This window comes from Molossus molossus, unplaced genomic scaffold, assembly GCF_014108415.1.
Source record: "Molossus molossus isolate mMolMol1 unplaced genomic scaffold, mMolMol1.p scaffold_m16_p_7, whole genome shotgun sequence".
In the NCBI taxonomy this organism is placed as follows: Eukaryota; Metazoa; Chordata; class Mammalia; order Chiroptera; family Molossidae; genus Molossus; species Molossus molossus.
In genome coordinates, this window is record NW_023425401.1 from 108,526,823 (window position 1) to 108,541,894 (window position 15,072).

General features: G+C 41.3%; 1 protein-coding gene across 1 annotated transcript; it reads left to right on the forward strand.

Annotated features, from left to right (window-relative positions):
- The first annotated feature begins 5,363 nt into the window (after positions 1-5,363).
- On the forward strand, positions 5,364-6,314 carry LOC118619736 (GTPase IMAP family member 4-like). The gene is given in 1 exon segment (XM_036246364.1): positions 5,364-6,314. A coding segment is annotated over 1 exon segment (951 nt).
- The last annotated feature ends 8,758 nt before the right edge of the window (positions 6,315-15,072 follow it).

Genomic DNA, 15,072 nt, shown 5'->3' on the forward strand with positions numbered 1-15,072 from the left:
TCTCACCAACACTTGTTGTTTGATGATTTGTTGATGGCAGCCATTCTGACAGGCGTGAGGTGATACCTCATTGTTGTTTTAATTTGCATCTCTCTGATAATTAGTGATGTTGAACATTTCTTCATATGTTGCTTAGCCATTTGTGTGTCATGTTTGGAGTGTCTATTTAGTTCCTCTGCCCATTTTTTAATTGGGTTCTTTGTCTTCCTTTTGTGGAGTTGTATGAGCACTCTATATATATTGGAAATTAACCCTTTATCTAATACATCATTGGCAATGATGTTCTCCCATACAGTGGGTTGCCTTTCCATTTTGATGATTGTTTCTTTTGCTGTGCAGAAGCTTTTGAGTTTGATGTAGTCTCATGTGTTTATTTTCTCTTTTGTTTCTGTTGCCTTAGGTGATGTAGCAGTGAAAATTCTGCTGTGTATGATGTTTGAAATTTTGTTGCCTACAGTATCTTCTAGGATTTTAATGGATTCATGAGTTACATTTGAGTCTTTTATCCATTTTGAGTTTATTCTTGTGTATGGTGTAGTTGATGGTCTACCATAATTTTCTTTTTGCATGTAACTGTCCAATTTTTCCAATACCATTTATTAAAGAAGCTATCTTCACTTCACTGTATGCTCTTGCCACGTTTGTCATATATTAATTGAGCATATTGCCTTGGGTCCATTTCTGGGTTCTCTGTTGTGTTCCACTGGCCTATATGCTGGTTCTTGTGCCAATACCAGGCTGTTTTGAGTACAGTGGCTTTTAGTGTAATCTGAAATCTGGTAATGTTATCCCTCTAACTTCGCTATGTTTTTTCAAGATTGCTGTGGCTATTCGAGGTCTTTTTTGGTTCCATATGAACTTTTGAAGTATTTGTTCTAGTTCTGTGAAATATGTCATTGGTGTTTTGTTGGGGATTTAATTGAATCTATAGATTGCTTTGGGTAGTATGGACATTTTATTGATGTTAATTCTTCCAATCTATGAACAAGGTATGTGCTTCCACTTTTTTGTATCTTCCTCTATTTCTTTTATCAATGACCTCTAATTTTCTGCAAATAGGCCCTTTAATTCTTTGGTTAAGTTTATTCCTAGGTATCTTAAATTTTTTTTGCTGCAATGATAAATGCAATTGTTTTCTTAGATTCTCTTTCTGCGAGTTCATCATTGGTGTATAAGAATGCCATCAATTTTTTGATGTTTATTTTGTATTCTGCTACTTTGGTAAATTCAATTATTAACTCCAGTAAGTTTTCGATGGAGTCTTTGGGGTTTTCTATGTATAGTATCATGTCATCTGCCAATAAAGACAGTTTTATTTCGTCCTTTCCAATTTGGATCTCTTTTATTTTTTCTACCTGTCTGATTGCTGTGGGTAAGACTTCCAGTACTATGTTAAATAAGAGTGGTGAAAGTGGGCATCCAAAATATTTTTAGTATACATTGGTGCTCCTATATTGGGTGCACATATGTTTACCAAGGTTATATCTTCCTGTTGGATAGATCCTTTCAGTATAATGTAGTGGCCTTCTTTGTCTCTATTTATGGTGTTCATTATGAAATCTACTTTATCAGATATGAGAATTGCTACCCCTGCTTTTTTTTTTTTTTTTTTTTTCTTTTTGTTTGCTGGAAATATTTTTTTCCATCTCTTCACTTTCAACCTATGTGAGTCTTTGTTGTGAAGTGGGTCTCTTGTAAACAACATATATGTGCGTCATGCTTTCTTTTCCAGTCAGCTACTCTGTGTCTTTTTATCAGAGCATTCAAACCATTTATATTTAATGTGATAATTGATATATACTCATTTATTGCCATTTTTGATTAGTGTGGTTCTATTTTTCTTCCTAGTTCTTCTACTAATTTCAGACGTCCTTTTAGCATATTTTGCAGTGCTGGTTTGGTGTTAATATATTCTTTCAGCCTTTTTTTTTTTTTCTGGAAAGCTTTTTATTTGACCTTCTATTTTGAAGGACAGCCTTGCTGAGTAGAGTAGTCTGGGATTCAGATCCTTGTTTTTCGTGAGCTTGATTACTTCATACCACACCCTTCTATCCTGTAGTGTTTCTGTTGAGAAGTCTTCTGAGAGCCTTATGGGGTTTCCTTTGTAAGTCATCTATCTTTCTGCCTTTAGGATTCTATCTTTGTCTTTAATTTTTTGTATTTTAATTACAATGTGTCGTCATGTGGGCCTGTTTGGGTTCTTCTTACTTGGGATTCTCTGTGCTTCATGAACTCGAATGCCTTCTTTCCTCACCAAGTTAGGAAACTTTTCTGTCACTATTTCTTCAAATGTATTCTCTAACCCTTGCCCATTTTCTTCCTCTTCGGGGAATCCTATGATGCAAATGTTATTACGTTTCCAGTTTACCCACAGTTCTCTTAAGCTGTCTTCCTGTTTTTACATTGTTTTTTACTTTTTTTTTCTTATTGGTTGCTTTTTTTCTACCCTGTCTTCTAATTTACTGATCCGCTCCTCAGCTTCCTCTACACTGCTGGTTAGTCCTTCCAATGTGTTCTCAATTTCTGCTGTGTAATTCTTCATTTCCACTTCGTTGGTTTTCAATGTTTCTGAGTCTTTACTCATGGTGCTGATGTCCTTACTCATGCGGTTGACCTTCCTCAAGATCATATCTCTGAACTCTACCTCTGATAATTTGCTTAGCTGCATTTCATTGATTTCTTCTTTGATAGAGTTCTGCTTTTCATTTGGGATTTGTTTTTTTTTGTTTGTTTGTTTCACCATTTTGGCTATCTTCATGAGTTTTGGAGCCTGCCAAATTTTCCCTGTTGGTGTTGGTGTTCTGCTCTTTGTGGCTCCCTCTGCTGGGTTTGGATGAGCCTGGGTGGGCCCACATTAAACACCACTGTCAGTTCTTACTTTCCTGGGTAGATTTGCAAACTCAGGATAGGTTCAGTTATCCTCTAGCTTTTTCCTGGTGGTTAATACTCTCAATTACTTAGTGCCTTTGAATGTAGCCCTGGTGTTCTGCATAAGAGGATTTCCAGAGGGTCGGATAGATGCTGGTTGTTAATGAGCCTCAATTTGCATTTCTTTGCCTCACCTGGGAAAGTCTGAATCTTGTAGGGGGGTGGGGCTGCTGCTTTGTTCTACAGCTCTGGGAATGAGCACAATGGCCACCATTCTTTGTGGCTGCAACTCAGCAAAAACTCTGAGTGCCCTCCAAATCTCGGGTGTCCCCACAGAGTTCTAGCCCAGTCTTCTCCTTGTCCCATAGCCCTCAGGTGAGTGGCTGTGGCTATTTTAGCACTCTTTTCTGGCTCTCTGCACTGTGGAATGGGCTTGGTATTTATTTTTCAAGGGCACTGCTCAGAACTAAGACTGCTGATGTCCATGGGCTCCCAGCCTGCCACGCTCTCATGCCTCTGCAGATCCTACCAGTGTCCCTCATTATGTGGTCCTGTCATGCTGCTTTTCTGTTGCTTTTTTCTGAGGATTTGTCTTTATTTCAGGTGTAATTCTCATTTGGTCCTGGGAGATTGCGTATCTTCTATTCACTCCACCTTCATTTTTTACGACCACTATGCCAATCTGGTGGGCAGCTGGGTGGCACAGGTCTTCCTGGTTCCCCAGCACTCTGCAGGTCCTGTGGGTAACTGGATCGCACAGTCCCTTTGGGGACTGGCTCTATGCCTATGTTAAAGGCTGCTGGGTCACAGGCATCTCTGGTGTGTCAGAACCTCACAGGTCCCATGGGTAGCTAAATGGCACAGTCCCTGCTGGGTCACACAGGACTCTCTGGTGCTTCAGCACCCCGCAGGTCCCACAAGTAACTGGACGGCACAGTCCCTGCTGGGTCACACAAGCATCTCTGGTGATTCAGCACCCCACAGGCCCCATGGGTAACTAGATTGCACAGTCTCTGCTAGGTCACACAGGCCTCTCTGGTGCTTCAGCACTTCATAGGTCCCATGAATAACTAGATCACACAGTTTTTTTTTTGGTTGCGCAGGCCCCAGGTGCTTCAGAACCCCACAGGCCCCGTGAGTAACTAGATCGCACAGCCCCTGCTATGTTGCACAGGCCTCTGTGGTCTTTCAGCACCCTGCAGGTCCTGGGTGTAACTAGATCTCACACTCTCTGCTTGGTCGTACAGGCCTCTCTTGTGCTTCAGCACCCCACAGGTCCCAGAGGTAACTGGATCACACAGACCCTGCTGGGTTGCACAGGCCTCTATGGTGCCCCCACACCCTGCAGGTCAAGCGGGTGGGCAGCTGGATCTCACCAGACTCTCTGGGGCTTGGGCTTTCCATTGCTCTTGTGGGCTGCTGGACTGCACAGACCTCTGTGGAACCCCATGTCCTGCCACTGGCAGCTGGGAAGTGCTGCTCTTTCGTGGGGCTCAACTCTTGTTTAGCTTTATTGGTAATTTTGGGGGATGGGTTTCAGCTCCTGGTCTGTGCTTCTGTTGCCTGAGGATGGATGTCTCCTCCTGAGCCTCTGTTGCTCAGGTATATCTAGACTCTGATCAGACTGCTACTATGGGGAATGGTGCTGAGCTCTGGGCTGTCTGAGGTTTATGTGACTGGCACTTGGGGAGCTCCACTACTGGGCACTGGTCTGTGTTGACACAGAGTGTCCACTGGTTAGATGGTGCCTAGTGTGCTGGTGGGTTCAGGTTGCTGGGCCCTAGTGGCTCCCCCTGCCTCCTCCCAGAGAAGATCTAGAATCTTCCAAAATGGTGAGGCCTCCACCAGGTTCAGGGAGAACTGCCCTGAAGAGCCACTTATCATGGTAGCCAGCTGCTCCACAGCACAGGAACCTTCGGCTTCATGTCTCTGCACTGCTCAGGTTTGGATGTCCAGCTTTCCATACACTCACACTCTCTAATACACTCACCCTACCTCATGTTTTGCCCACCACCGTCTTCCATACATCTCCCCATTGGATTTTTTAGACAGAGTCCAAGAGAGTGAGGGAGGGAGGTGAAGAGAGAGACAATAAGAGAGAGATTGATGTAAGAGAAACACATCGATCATTTGCCTCTCATGTGGCCTGGAATGGGATTGAAGATTGAACCTGCAACACAGGTATGTGACTTTCATTGGAAATTGAACCCATGACCCTTTGGTCTGCAGGATGATGCTCTAACCACTGAACCAAACCGCCCTTATTTTCTTATCATTGCTTCTGCTCTTTCTTTTTTGTGGACCCTCTACACTGTCTCCTCAAGACATAGCATCACGGCTAAGCGGAGGAGAGAATAAAACATCCTCACTCATCCCATGCGGTTTCTTCTTCTCTGCTTCCCACAATGTGAGCACATCAGAAGGGCCAGTTGTGGCCTCTCTGGTAGCTTCTCTACCCCTCTCTTCAACTTGAGGGAGAACAGAAAAGGAGGAACATGAGAGAAATTAATTCTTTTTTTCAGGTCCCTAATTTCCGTGCTCCTTGTGGCCTCACCATACCCAACACATTTAAGAGACTGGCTCAAGACTCTCGGAATTCACAACTGAGGCTTGTCTTAGTGGGTAAGACTGGAGCAAGGAAAAGTGCCACAGGGAAAAGCATCCTTAGAAAGAAAGCATTTATTTCTAGCATTTCAGCAAAATCTATCTCTAAGGTCTGTGAGAAAGGGAGCAGCACATGGTGCACCAAGGTACCAGCTGACAACACTGAAAGGGAGATTGCTCACTGTATCGTCCTGACCTCCCCAGGGCCTCAAGATGTGCTCCTGGCCATCCAGATGGGCCAGTACACGTCGGAAGAGCATAAAGCGGTAAAGAAATGGGAGACGGTGTTTGGATCCAAAGCCAGAAGGTACATGATTCTCATCTTCACAGAGAAAGATAACTTGGACGGAATGGAGTTTTATGATTATTTAACGGAAGCTCCTAAAGTCCTCCAAGATCTGGTGGCTGAGTTCAGGGATCGCCACTGTGTGCTCAACAATAAGGCAACAGGGGCTGAGTAGGAGGCTCAGAGGGCCCAGCTGGACATGGTGCAGTGTGTGGTGATGGAGAATGAGGGAGGGTTCTACACTAATCAGATTTTCCAAAGGGCTGAGGTGGAGATTCAGAAACTGATCCATGCGATACAAGAACAAAGCAGAGCTGAGCTGGAGAGGGAGAAAAGGCAGTTAAGAGAGGAGTACGAGGAGAACATCAGAAAGCTGCAGGATGAACAGGAGCGGACAATAAGAAAGGCAGACATGGAGCGCACCCTGGCAGAAAGGGAGAGAAGCTGTGCTGAAAGGCAGCAGAATGCCAGAGCTGAAGCTGAGGGTCAGAAAGACATACTTGACGTTATCTTGACAGTATTTAATATTGATTTTTTAATTTGGAACTTGGATTAAAGGATATAAGGGAATGAATATCTGTCTATATTTCTGGCATATTTCTGGGTGCTCCTTCTCTATATAACTCATTCCCCAAAGTCAAAGCCCTCTGTTTTCATCTCTCAGGACTAAGGAGTGTAGTAAATGTCCTTGGTAGACATTTGAATGATTTAACAGGGGACAGACAGTTTCCCAATATGTAAAGCTTTAAGGCAGAAAATGTGGATGTACCCTGTCCTCTGAACTTTTTCTCAGACACAGAGAAAAGGAAGGTAGGAGACCAACCGAGGAGGACCCCAAGCTTTCTCTATTCATCCCCAGTAACCCTTTCTTCTCCAGATTCTCTCTCAATTTCCAGATAATCTCAGCCTGTGACTTTTCTTTATTTCTGCTTTTAGGAGAAAAATGATCATTTGGCTCATGTGTTTAGAGAAATCACTACTTCCTTTATTTATTCTATAGTTAGAGATACCCATGGAGGAAAATGTGTTGAATTGCGTTTTTACGGAAGGACTGAGATTGTTCCTTATCATCTGCCCACTGAAGAACAGAGAGTTGTCTGGCAAACAGATCTCTGAGAATTTAGCCAAGTGAAATGTCAGAGAGAGGAAAAGACAGAGATTCCACAGATAAGAGAACAAAGGGTCGTATACTCAGATGTTTCTGTAGAAATTCAATGACCAACCTCAATATAATCATTTTGCTGAGTAAGTAGTTCTATATTATTCTTTTGACCTCTATTCCTTCCTTCCTCTCTATCAAAAAAGTAAATCCACACTTATGAAAATGTATCACCACATTTTTTTTACCCCACAGGGATCCTTACTGCTGTGCAGGTCATCCGCACACTGCTGCCTCCGCCCACTTGAACTGTTTGTCTGTTGTTACCATAATAAAACTTTCCTAATCTCTCATATTTGTGGAAAATTGAATTTTTTTACCTTAGAAAATACTACTAGTATTTCTTCTAAGAACACAGAAAGGAATTTCACTTTTTGGTAAAATTCAAGATTATCTTGGTCTTCCCCCTAAGATGTCTCTCATTTCCCCTGAATGTTTAATCCATGTTCTTAACCCCTCCCCCCATCAGAGATCACAGTCTCCTTGGATTCCTTCATTATGTGCTGATAGAGATTGTGTAAAACCAAGATTTCTGAGACCCTTGTAGGTTTCCTGGGGAAAATTTACTCAGTATATGGATAACAATAGTTGAAGTCTTACCTCTTTCTACTGGGTACTCCTACTCCAATAATTTCTAGGATTTCCCAAAGCACATTACTATGTCATACCAGCACATTCTGGTGGTCTTGTACCACTGTCCTTGCTCTGCCATCCTGAGATTGGCTTCTCCATGCGCCATAAAATATTTCCCCCAATAGGACATATATATTTCATTTACTTCCCCCAAACAAAAATCAGATTGGTCTGTACATTTAAAAAAAGATAGTAAAGCAATAAGGATAAGAGAAGCACCACAGAAAGAAGCTCATGATTCTTTCAGAAACAGTCACTCACAGGGACACATGTTTAGTTTTGAAGTAACTCAATTCTGACCCTCAGTTTACTGCACGTACACATCCTGGCAGTTTTTTTGTAAATGTGAAGGTCTTGAGAAAACTATAAAGATAAAGAAAAGGATTAATGATGGCTTTGAAAAACTCAGAGAAACCATGGAGAGAAAGAGGTTAATGGATGCCCAGTCCTCTGTAAAGAGCCCCTCTTGCTCGTTCTGTATCAGTTCCCCCCTTAATGGTGCCAAAAGTGGCATCAAGAATATAGTTGTTCTTTTGTCTTTATGTAGTTTGTGCCTTTGAAAGCAGGCAACAAAGAAGGCTCAGGGCTGTTGATTTGAGGAGACTATGACCCCCACATCCCACTGGTGAATAAGGTGCTCTTTTACAATTCAGCTGTGTGTCGCTGGTTATTTTGCTGACACGTTACAAAATTTGAAGGCCCCACCAAGGTCCCTGGTGTGTTGGGACAGCAGGGGTTAGACATCTAGGATGAGCGGCCTCTCCCAGTCTGGCTGCCAGACACCTAAAGGTGTTCATGGGGGTTACAACCTGAGACATTCCAGGGCCCTGAAGATCCTAATTAGGTTTCTGATCAGGGTCCTGAAAAACGTACTTAGGTCTCAAGGCCCTCATATTTAAACAACAACAACAAGAATACAGTCTATCTGGGTGAGAGTGAGAGTACCAAATGTGGCACAGCCTCTCCTCTCCTGGGAATCCCCCTAACACATTAGGTGAGATTCAAATTCTGTTCCCACAGGATCAGGAATTTTCAATGGCCTGCCACTGAGGCAGAAGGGGAGTGTGATGACCTCCCAGGAACTTCTGGAGTGTTATTGTGTGTGAATGTAATTGTGTGTGAGTGACTGTGCTCCACAACACTTGTTACGGAGCCTGTGTGAGTCCTTACCTGCGGTTCTGTGATGACTTCATAAGGCTAAGGGCAGTATCAGATTTTTGGGGACATTCTGGTTTCCACCTGCAAACCTGATCTGTACCAGGGTTTTATACCAACCTGCCAGATGCCAAGAGATATCTAAATATCCTTGAAGGAAGATGCCAGGCAGTTGAAAGGTAAATTTCTGTCTTATGTGTTTTCCCTTGTTTTTGTCCTCACCTGCCTCCCTACTGTGTCTCCCTCAACTTTGTTATGGTTAGTCTAATCAGGAATTGTAGCCCTAGTGCCCAGAAGACCTCATTGGGGTGCATATTGAAACATTCGAAAGTTAAGGACCTTCTGTGAATTAAATTGACCCACATTCAGTGTGAGCTGGCCTGACACAGGGTCCTTTAAGCCTGACATACTGCAGGCAGTTTGGAATCAGGTCACAGGAGATCCAGGACCTCCAGACCCATTTCTCCATATTAATCAATGGCTTGATGTAATAAGGCATCCACCCCATAGTTAAAGAGCCAGCAGCCATATCTGGGACTCCAGCAACCTGGCTCACACTACCTGTCCTGCCATTGTGATTCCCTGAGACCCTGCCACACCCACCTTTCAGGCCCACCAAGTTACCAGTTGCTTTACCATAGGAATGGCCTGGTTTTGATCCGGCTTCAGGTTTTCCTAAATTTCTCTCAATCATGCAGCATCTGGTCTCAGCTAGCCCCATACCTTTTGTTAAGTGGCCCAAGGCCTGGCACTAAATCAGCTAGCCTTGGTTCAAAATTTGGGTTTGCCTGGGCACCTCTAAGTCCAGCAGAAGAAACAGCCATCTGCAGATCACTTTGTAACTTATGCCTGGTGGCCTGGGGTAGAACACAGGCAGCGGCTGACCTTGCCCCAGAGCAAAAACTCCCAGAAAACAGCTTCAGACCACATCGAAGCACCACCACCCAACTACCTCTACAAGTGACACACTCAATGGGTACCAGAGCCTTGCTGAAGTAAGTCTTGCTCTCTGTGTTGGACCCCTGCACAGCTGATCATCCAAGGTTGTCAGAGGTCAGTGGTCAGTGGGCAGAGCCAGTCCTTTAAGCTGTTCAGCCTGAGTAAAACCTTCTCATTGGCATGTCAATAGCAATCAAGACTCAATTACAACAGAAGGGGGTAAAATGCACATGAGGTGTACACATCAAGGGCCCAGCTAAGAGACGAGGGAGGCTCTGCCACTGGATCCTACAGGACACTTACTACAATCGACCACCCTAGGAAGACCAGGAGACATAGCAACCTAGTCATAGAAACAAACACAGGGAGGCAGCTAAAATGAGGAGAAAAGGAAAAATTTTCCAAATGAAAGAACAGAACAAAACTCCAGGAAAAAACTATACAAAATGGTTATAAGCCACCTAACAGGTGCTGGGTTTAAAACACTGCTTGTAAGGATGCTCAGTGTATTTAGTGAGAACATCAATGAATTCAGTGAGGCCCTCAAGAGCGCAAAAAAAAAGACCAGTCAGAAATGAAGGAGGCACTAACTGAAATAAAGAATAATTTACAGAGATTCAATAATAAAGTAGGTAAAGCTGAGAAGTAAACCATGGATTTGGAATATAAGAAAGCAAAAAACACCCAATTAGAAGAGCAAAAGGAAAAAAGAATCCCCCCCCAAGAAGGCTATTGTAAGGATCCTCTGGGACAACTTTAAGCATGCCAACATTTGCATTACGGTAGTACCAGAAGAAAAAAAGAAAGAACACAAAATTGAAAACCTATTTGAAACAATAATGACAGAAAAATTCTCTAACTTGGTGAAGCAAACAGACATACAAGTCCAGGAAGCACAGAGAGTCCCAAACAAGATGAACCCAAAGAGGCCGTCACCAAGATACATCATAGTCAAAATGCAAAAGGTTCAAGATCAAGAGAGAATCTTAAAAGCAACAAGAGAAAAGCAATTAGTTTCCTACAAGGGAGTTCCCATAAGACTGGCAGCTGATTTCTCAAAAGAAACTTTGCAGGCCAGAAGGGAGTGGCAAGAAATATTTAAAGTGATCAAAAGCAAGAACCTACAACCAAGATTATTCTATCCTGCAAAGTTATCATTTAGAGTTGATGGACATATAAAGAGTTTCTCAGACAAGAAAAAGCTAGAGGAGTTCATCACCATTAATCCATTATTATAAGATATGTTGAAGGGTTTTCTTGAGGAAAAGGAAGATAAAAATTATGAAGAAACAAAATGGCAATAAATACCTATCTATTAACAATTGTATCTACAAACAAAATGAACAAGAGCAGAAACATTCTCATAGATACAGAGAACATTTTGTTTGTTGCCAGATGGGAGGGTGGTAGAGAAAATGGGAGAAAAAGGTAAAGAGATTAAGAAGTACAAATTGGTTGTTAGCTTACAAACCTGAAAGGGAAGCGGGGGGGGGGGGGGGTGGTGGAGGCATGGGAAGAAATAAACCAAAGAACTTATATGCATATAGGATAACCAATGGACACAGACAACAGTGTGGGGAAAGGCAGGAGGGGGGCAGGAGTGGGAAGGAGGGGGTCAATAGCGAAAAAAGGAGGAACATCAGTAATACATTCAACAATGAAGATAAGTTTAAAAAAATGATATATTTTGTTCATTATAATTTATTTTTTCTCATATTATATGTTTTTCTTCCAAGATGGCAGTTTTATTTCTTTTTTAGAATTTTATTTATTAACTATATTGGGGTGACATTGGTTAATAAAATTATATAGGTTTCAGGGAATCAGTTCTATAATACATGATCTGTACATTGTACTCTATATTCACCACCCAAGGTCAAGTCTTTTTCCATCACCACATATTTGACCCTCTTACCCTTTTCTGTCACTACAACCTTTCTTTCTTTCTGGTATCCACCATAGTGTCATCTGTCTATCATTTTTGTTTGTTTTTCTTGTTTGTTCATTCCTTGCTTTCTGTGTTACATCCCACGCAGAAATGAAATCATGTGGTACCTGTCTTGTTTCATCTGATTTATTTCACTTAGCATGATACTGTCAAGGGTCATGCATGTTGTTACAAATGGCAATATTTCATCCTTTTTATGGCTGAGTATTTTTCACTGTATATATGTTCTACATCTTCTGTATCCAATCAGCTTCAAAGGGCACTTAGGTTGTTTCCCTGTCTTGAATACTGTGATAAATGCTGCAGTGCACACAGGGGTACATATATCTTTACAAATAAGTGTTCTCAGATATTTTTGAGTAGATACGCAGAGGAGAAATTGCTGAGTCATATGATAGTTCCATTCTTAATTTTGTGAGTAACCTCCATACTATTGTCTAAGGTGGCTGTACCAGTTTACATTTCCACCAGCAGTGTGTGAGGGTTTCTTTTTCTCTACAACCTTTAACCCTAGTTATTACTTGTCTTGTTGATAACTGCTATTCTAGCAGGTGTGATGTGGTATCTCATTGTGGATTGATTTTCATTTGTCTCATAGCTAGTGAGATTCAGCATCTTTTCATATATAGGTTGGCCATGTGTATATCTTCTTGGGAGAAGTGTCTATTCAGGTCCTTTGCCCATTTTAAAATTTGAATTGTTTGCATTTTAGTTGTTAAATTCTATGTGTTCTTTGTATAAATTTGATATTAACTCTTTATCAGAGGTGTTTGCAAATATCTTTTCCCATTTGGTTGGTTGCCTTTTTGTTTTGTGATGGTTTCTTTTGCGGTGCCGAAGCTTTATAGTTTGATATAGTCTCTTTCATTTATTCTTGCTTTTACTTCCCTTGACTTTGAGGTCAAGGGAAGTAAATTGCTAAAATCCTTCTGAGACCGAGGTTTCAAGTTTGGTACCTATGTTTTCTTCTATGAATTTATTGTTTAATGTCTCATATTTAGGCCTTTGATTCATTTTGAGTTAATTTTTGTACATGGTGACAAGTAGCCGTCTCATCTAGTTTTATTCTTTAGCAGGTAGCTTTCCAGTGTTCCTAGTACCATTTATTGAAGAGGCATTATTTACTACATTGTAAGATTTTGGATCCTTTGTTGAAAATTATTTTCCCATATATGTGTGAATTTATTTCTGGGCACTCAGTACTGTTCCATTGGTCAGTATGTCTATATTTCTGCCAATACATACTATTTTGATTATTGTCACTTTGTAATATAATTTGAAGTAAGTCAGGGAGTGTGATACCTTTGTATGTGTTCTTTTTTTCTCAGTATTGCTTTGGCTATTTGGAGTATTATGTGGTTTCATACCAATTTGATTATTTTCTCTTCAATTTCTTTAAAAAATGTCATTGGGGACGATGTCAGTGTGAAGGACGGGAGCAAGGGTGAGTGTGTGAGAGTTTGAGAGAGAGTGTGAGTGGACATGAGTGTGGACAAGCAGCCTTGAGTAACAGAGAAACATGGAGCAGAGGATTCCTGTGCTGTGGACGAGGGCAGCCAGCTACTGTGGTGAGCTGCTTGTCAGGGTGCTTCACCGTGCATGGTGTGGAGGTTCCACAATTTTGATAGATCCCTGGTTTTCTGTGGGAGGAGGCAGCAAGGAGTGGCTAGGGCCGAGCGACCTGAGTTCACCAGAGTGCCTTTGCACCATTGGATGAGTGGACCTCACTATGTACATTTGGACCAGCATGCAGTAGTGCTGCTACCAAGGTGCCTGCTGCAGTAGCTGCGTCTGGTTGAAGCTGAACACCATCCCCCACACCAGCAGTCTGATCAAAGCCAAGCACCATCTCACACAGCTGAAGCCTGATAAGAGCCCACCACATTTCCCCAGCAAGGTGTAAATAGAGGGATCATATCTTGACACAATAAAGGCCATACATAAAAAACCTACAGCCAACATCATATTTAATGGGCAAAAACTAAAAGCATTTTCCTTAAAAACAAGAACAAGACAGGGATACTCACTTTCACCACTCTTATTACTACTGGAAGTCTTAGCCACAGCAATCAGACATAAAGAAAGAGTAAAAGGGATACAAATTGGAAAGGAGGAGGTGAACCTGTCATTATTTGCAGATGATATGATATTGTACATAGAAATCCCTAAAGATTCCATCAAAAATCTACTAGATTTAATAAATAAATTAGGCAAAGTAGCAGGATACAAAATTAATGTCAAAAAATTCACAGCAGTCTTATACAGCAACAATGAATTCACAGAAAGAGAAACTAAAAAGAATCCCATTTACCATTTCAGAGCAACAAATTAAGATACCTAGAATTAAACTTAAGCAAAGAAGTCAAGGACCTCTTTGGAGGAAAGTACAGGTCATTGAAAAATGAAATAGAGGAAGGTATAAAAAAGTGGAAGCATATATCATGTTCATGCTAGTACCAGGCTGTTTTGTTTACAGTAGCTGTGTAGTATAACCTGATATCGGTATTGTGATCCCACCTACTTTGTCCTTCTTTTTCAAGATTGCTGTGGCTATTCGAGGTCTTTTTTGTTTTATATGAACTTTTGAAGTATTTCTTGTAGTTCTGTGAAGTATGTTGTTGGTATTTTGATGGAGATTGCATTGAATCTATAGATTGCTTTGGGTAATATGGACATTTTAATGATGTTAATTTTTCCAATCCATAAACAAGGTATGTGCTTCCACTTTTTTATATCTTCCTCTATTTCTTTTTCCATGTTCTGTAGTTTTCTGCAAATAGGTCCTTTACTTCTTTGGTTATGTTTATTCCTAAATATCTTAATTTTTTTTTGCTTCAATGGTAAATGGGATTGATTTCTTAGTTTCTCTTTTTGTGACTTCATTATTGGTGTATAAGAATGCCATCGATTTCTTTTTTTTTTATATATTTATTATTATTTTTTTTATTTTATTGATTAATTTTTGTTACAAATGATTCTCCTTTTTTCCCCCACTGATTCCCCCCTCCCCCTTCCCTCCCTGCCTCTTCCCCCGATTGTTGTCCATGTCCACTGTTCATGCCTACATGCATATAAATTCTGTTGTTCATCCCTCTCTCAGCTCCCCACTCCTTAGGGGATTGTCCTCAAACTGTTATGTTCATTATATTCCAGAAATCAGTGAGATCATATGAAATTTGTCTTTCTCTGCTTGGCTTGTTTCACTTAGGATGATACTTTCCAGGTCCCTCCATGTAGTCTCAAAGGATAAGAGATCTTTCTTTCTTACCGCTGCGTAGTACTCCATTGTGTATATGTACCACAGCTTTTTAATCCATTCGTCTACTGATGGGCACTTGGGCTGTTTCCAGATCTTAGCGATTGTAAATAGTGCTGCTACAAAGATGGGGGTACATATATTCTTTCTGATTGGTGTTTCAGGCTTCTTAGGGTATATTCCTAGAAGTGGGATCACTGGGTCAAATGGAAGTTCAATTTTTA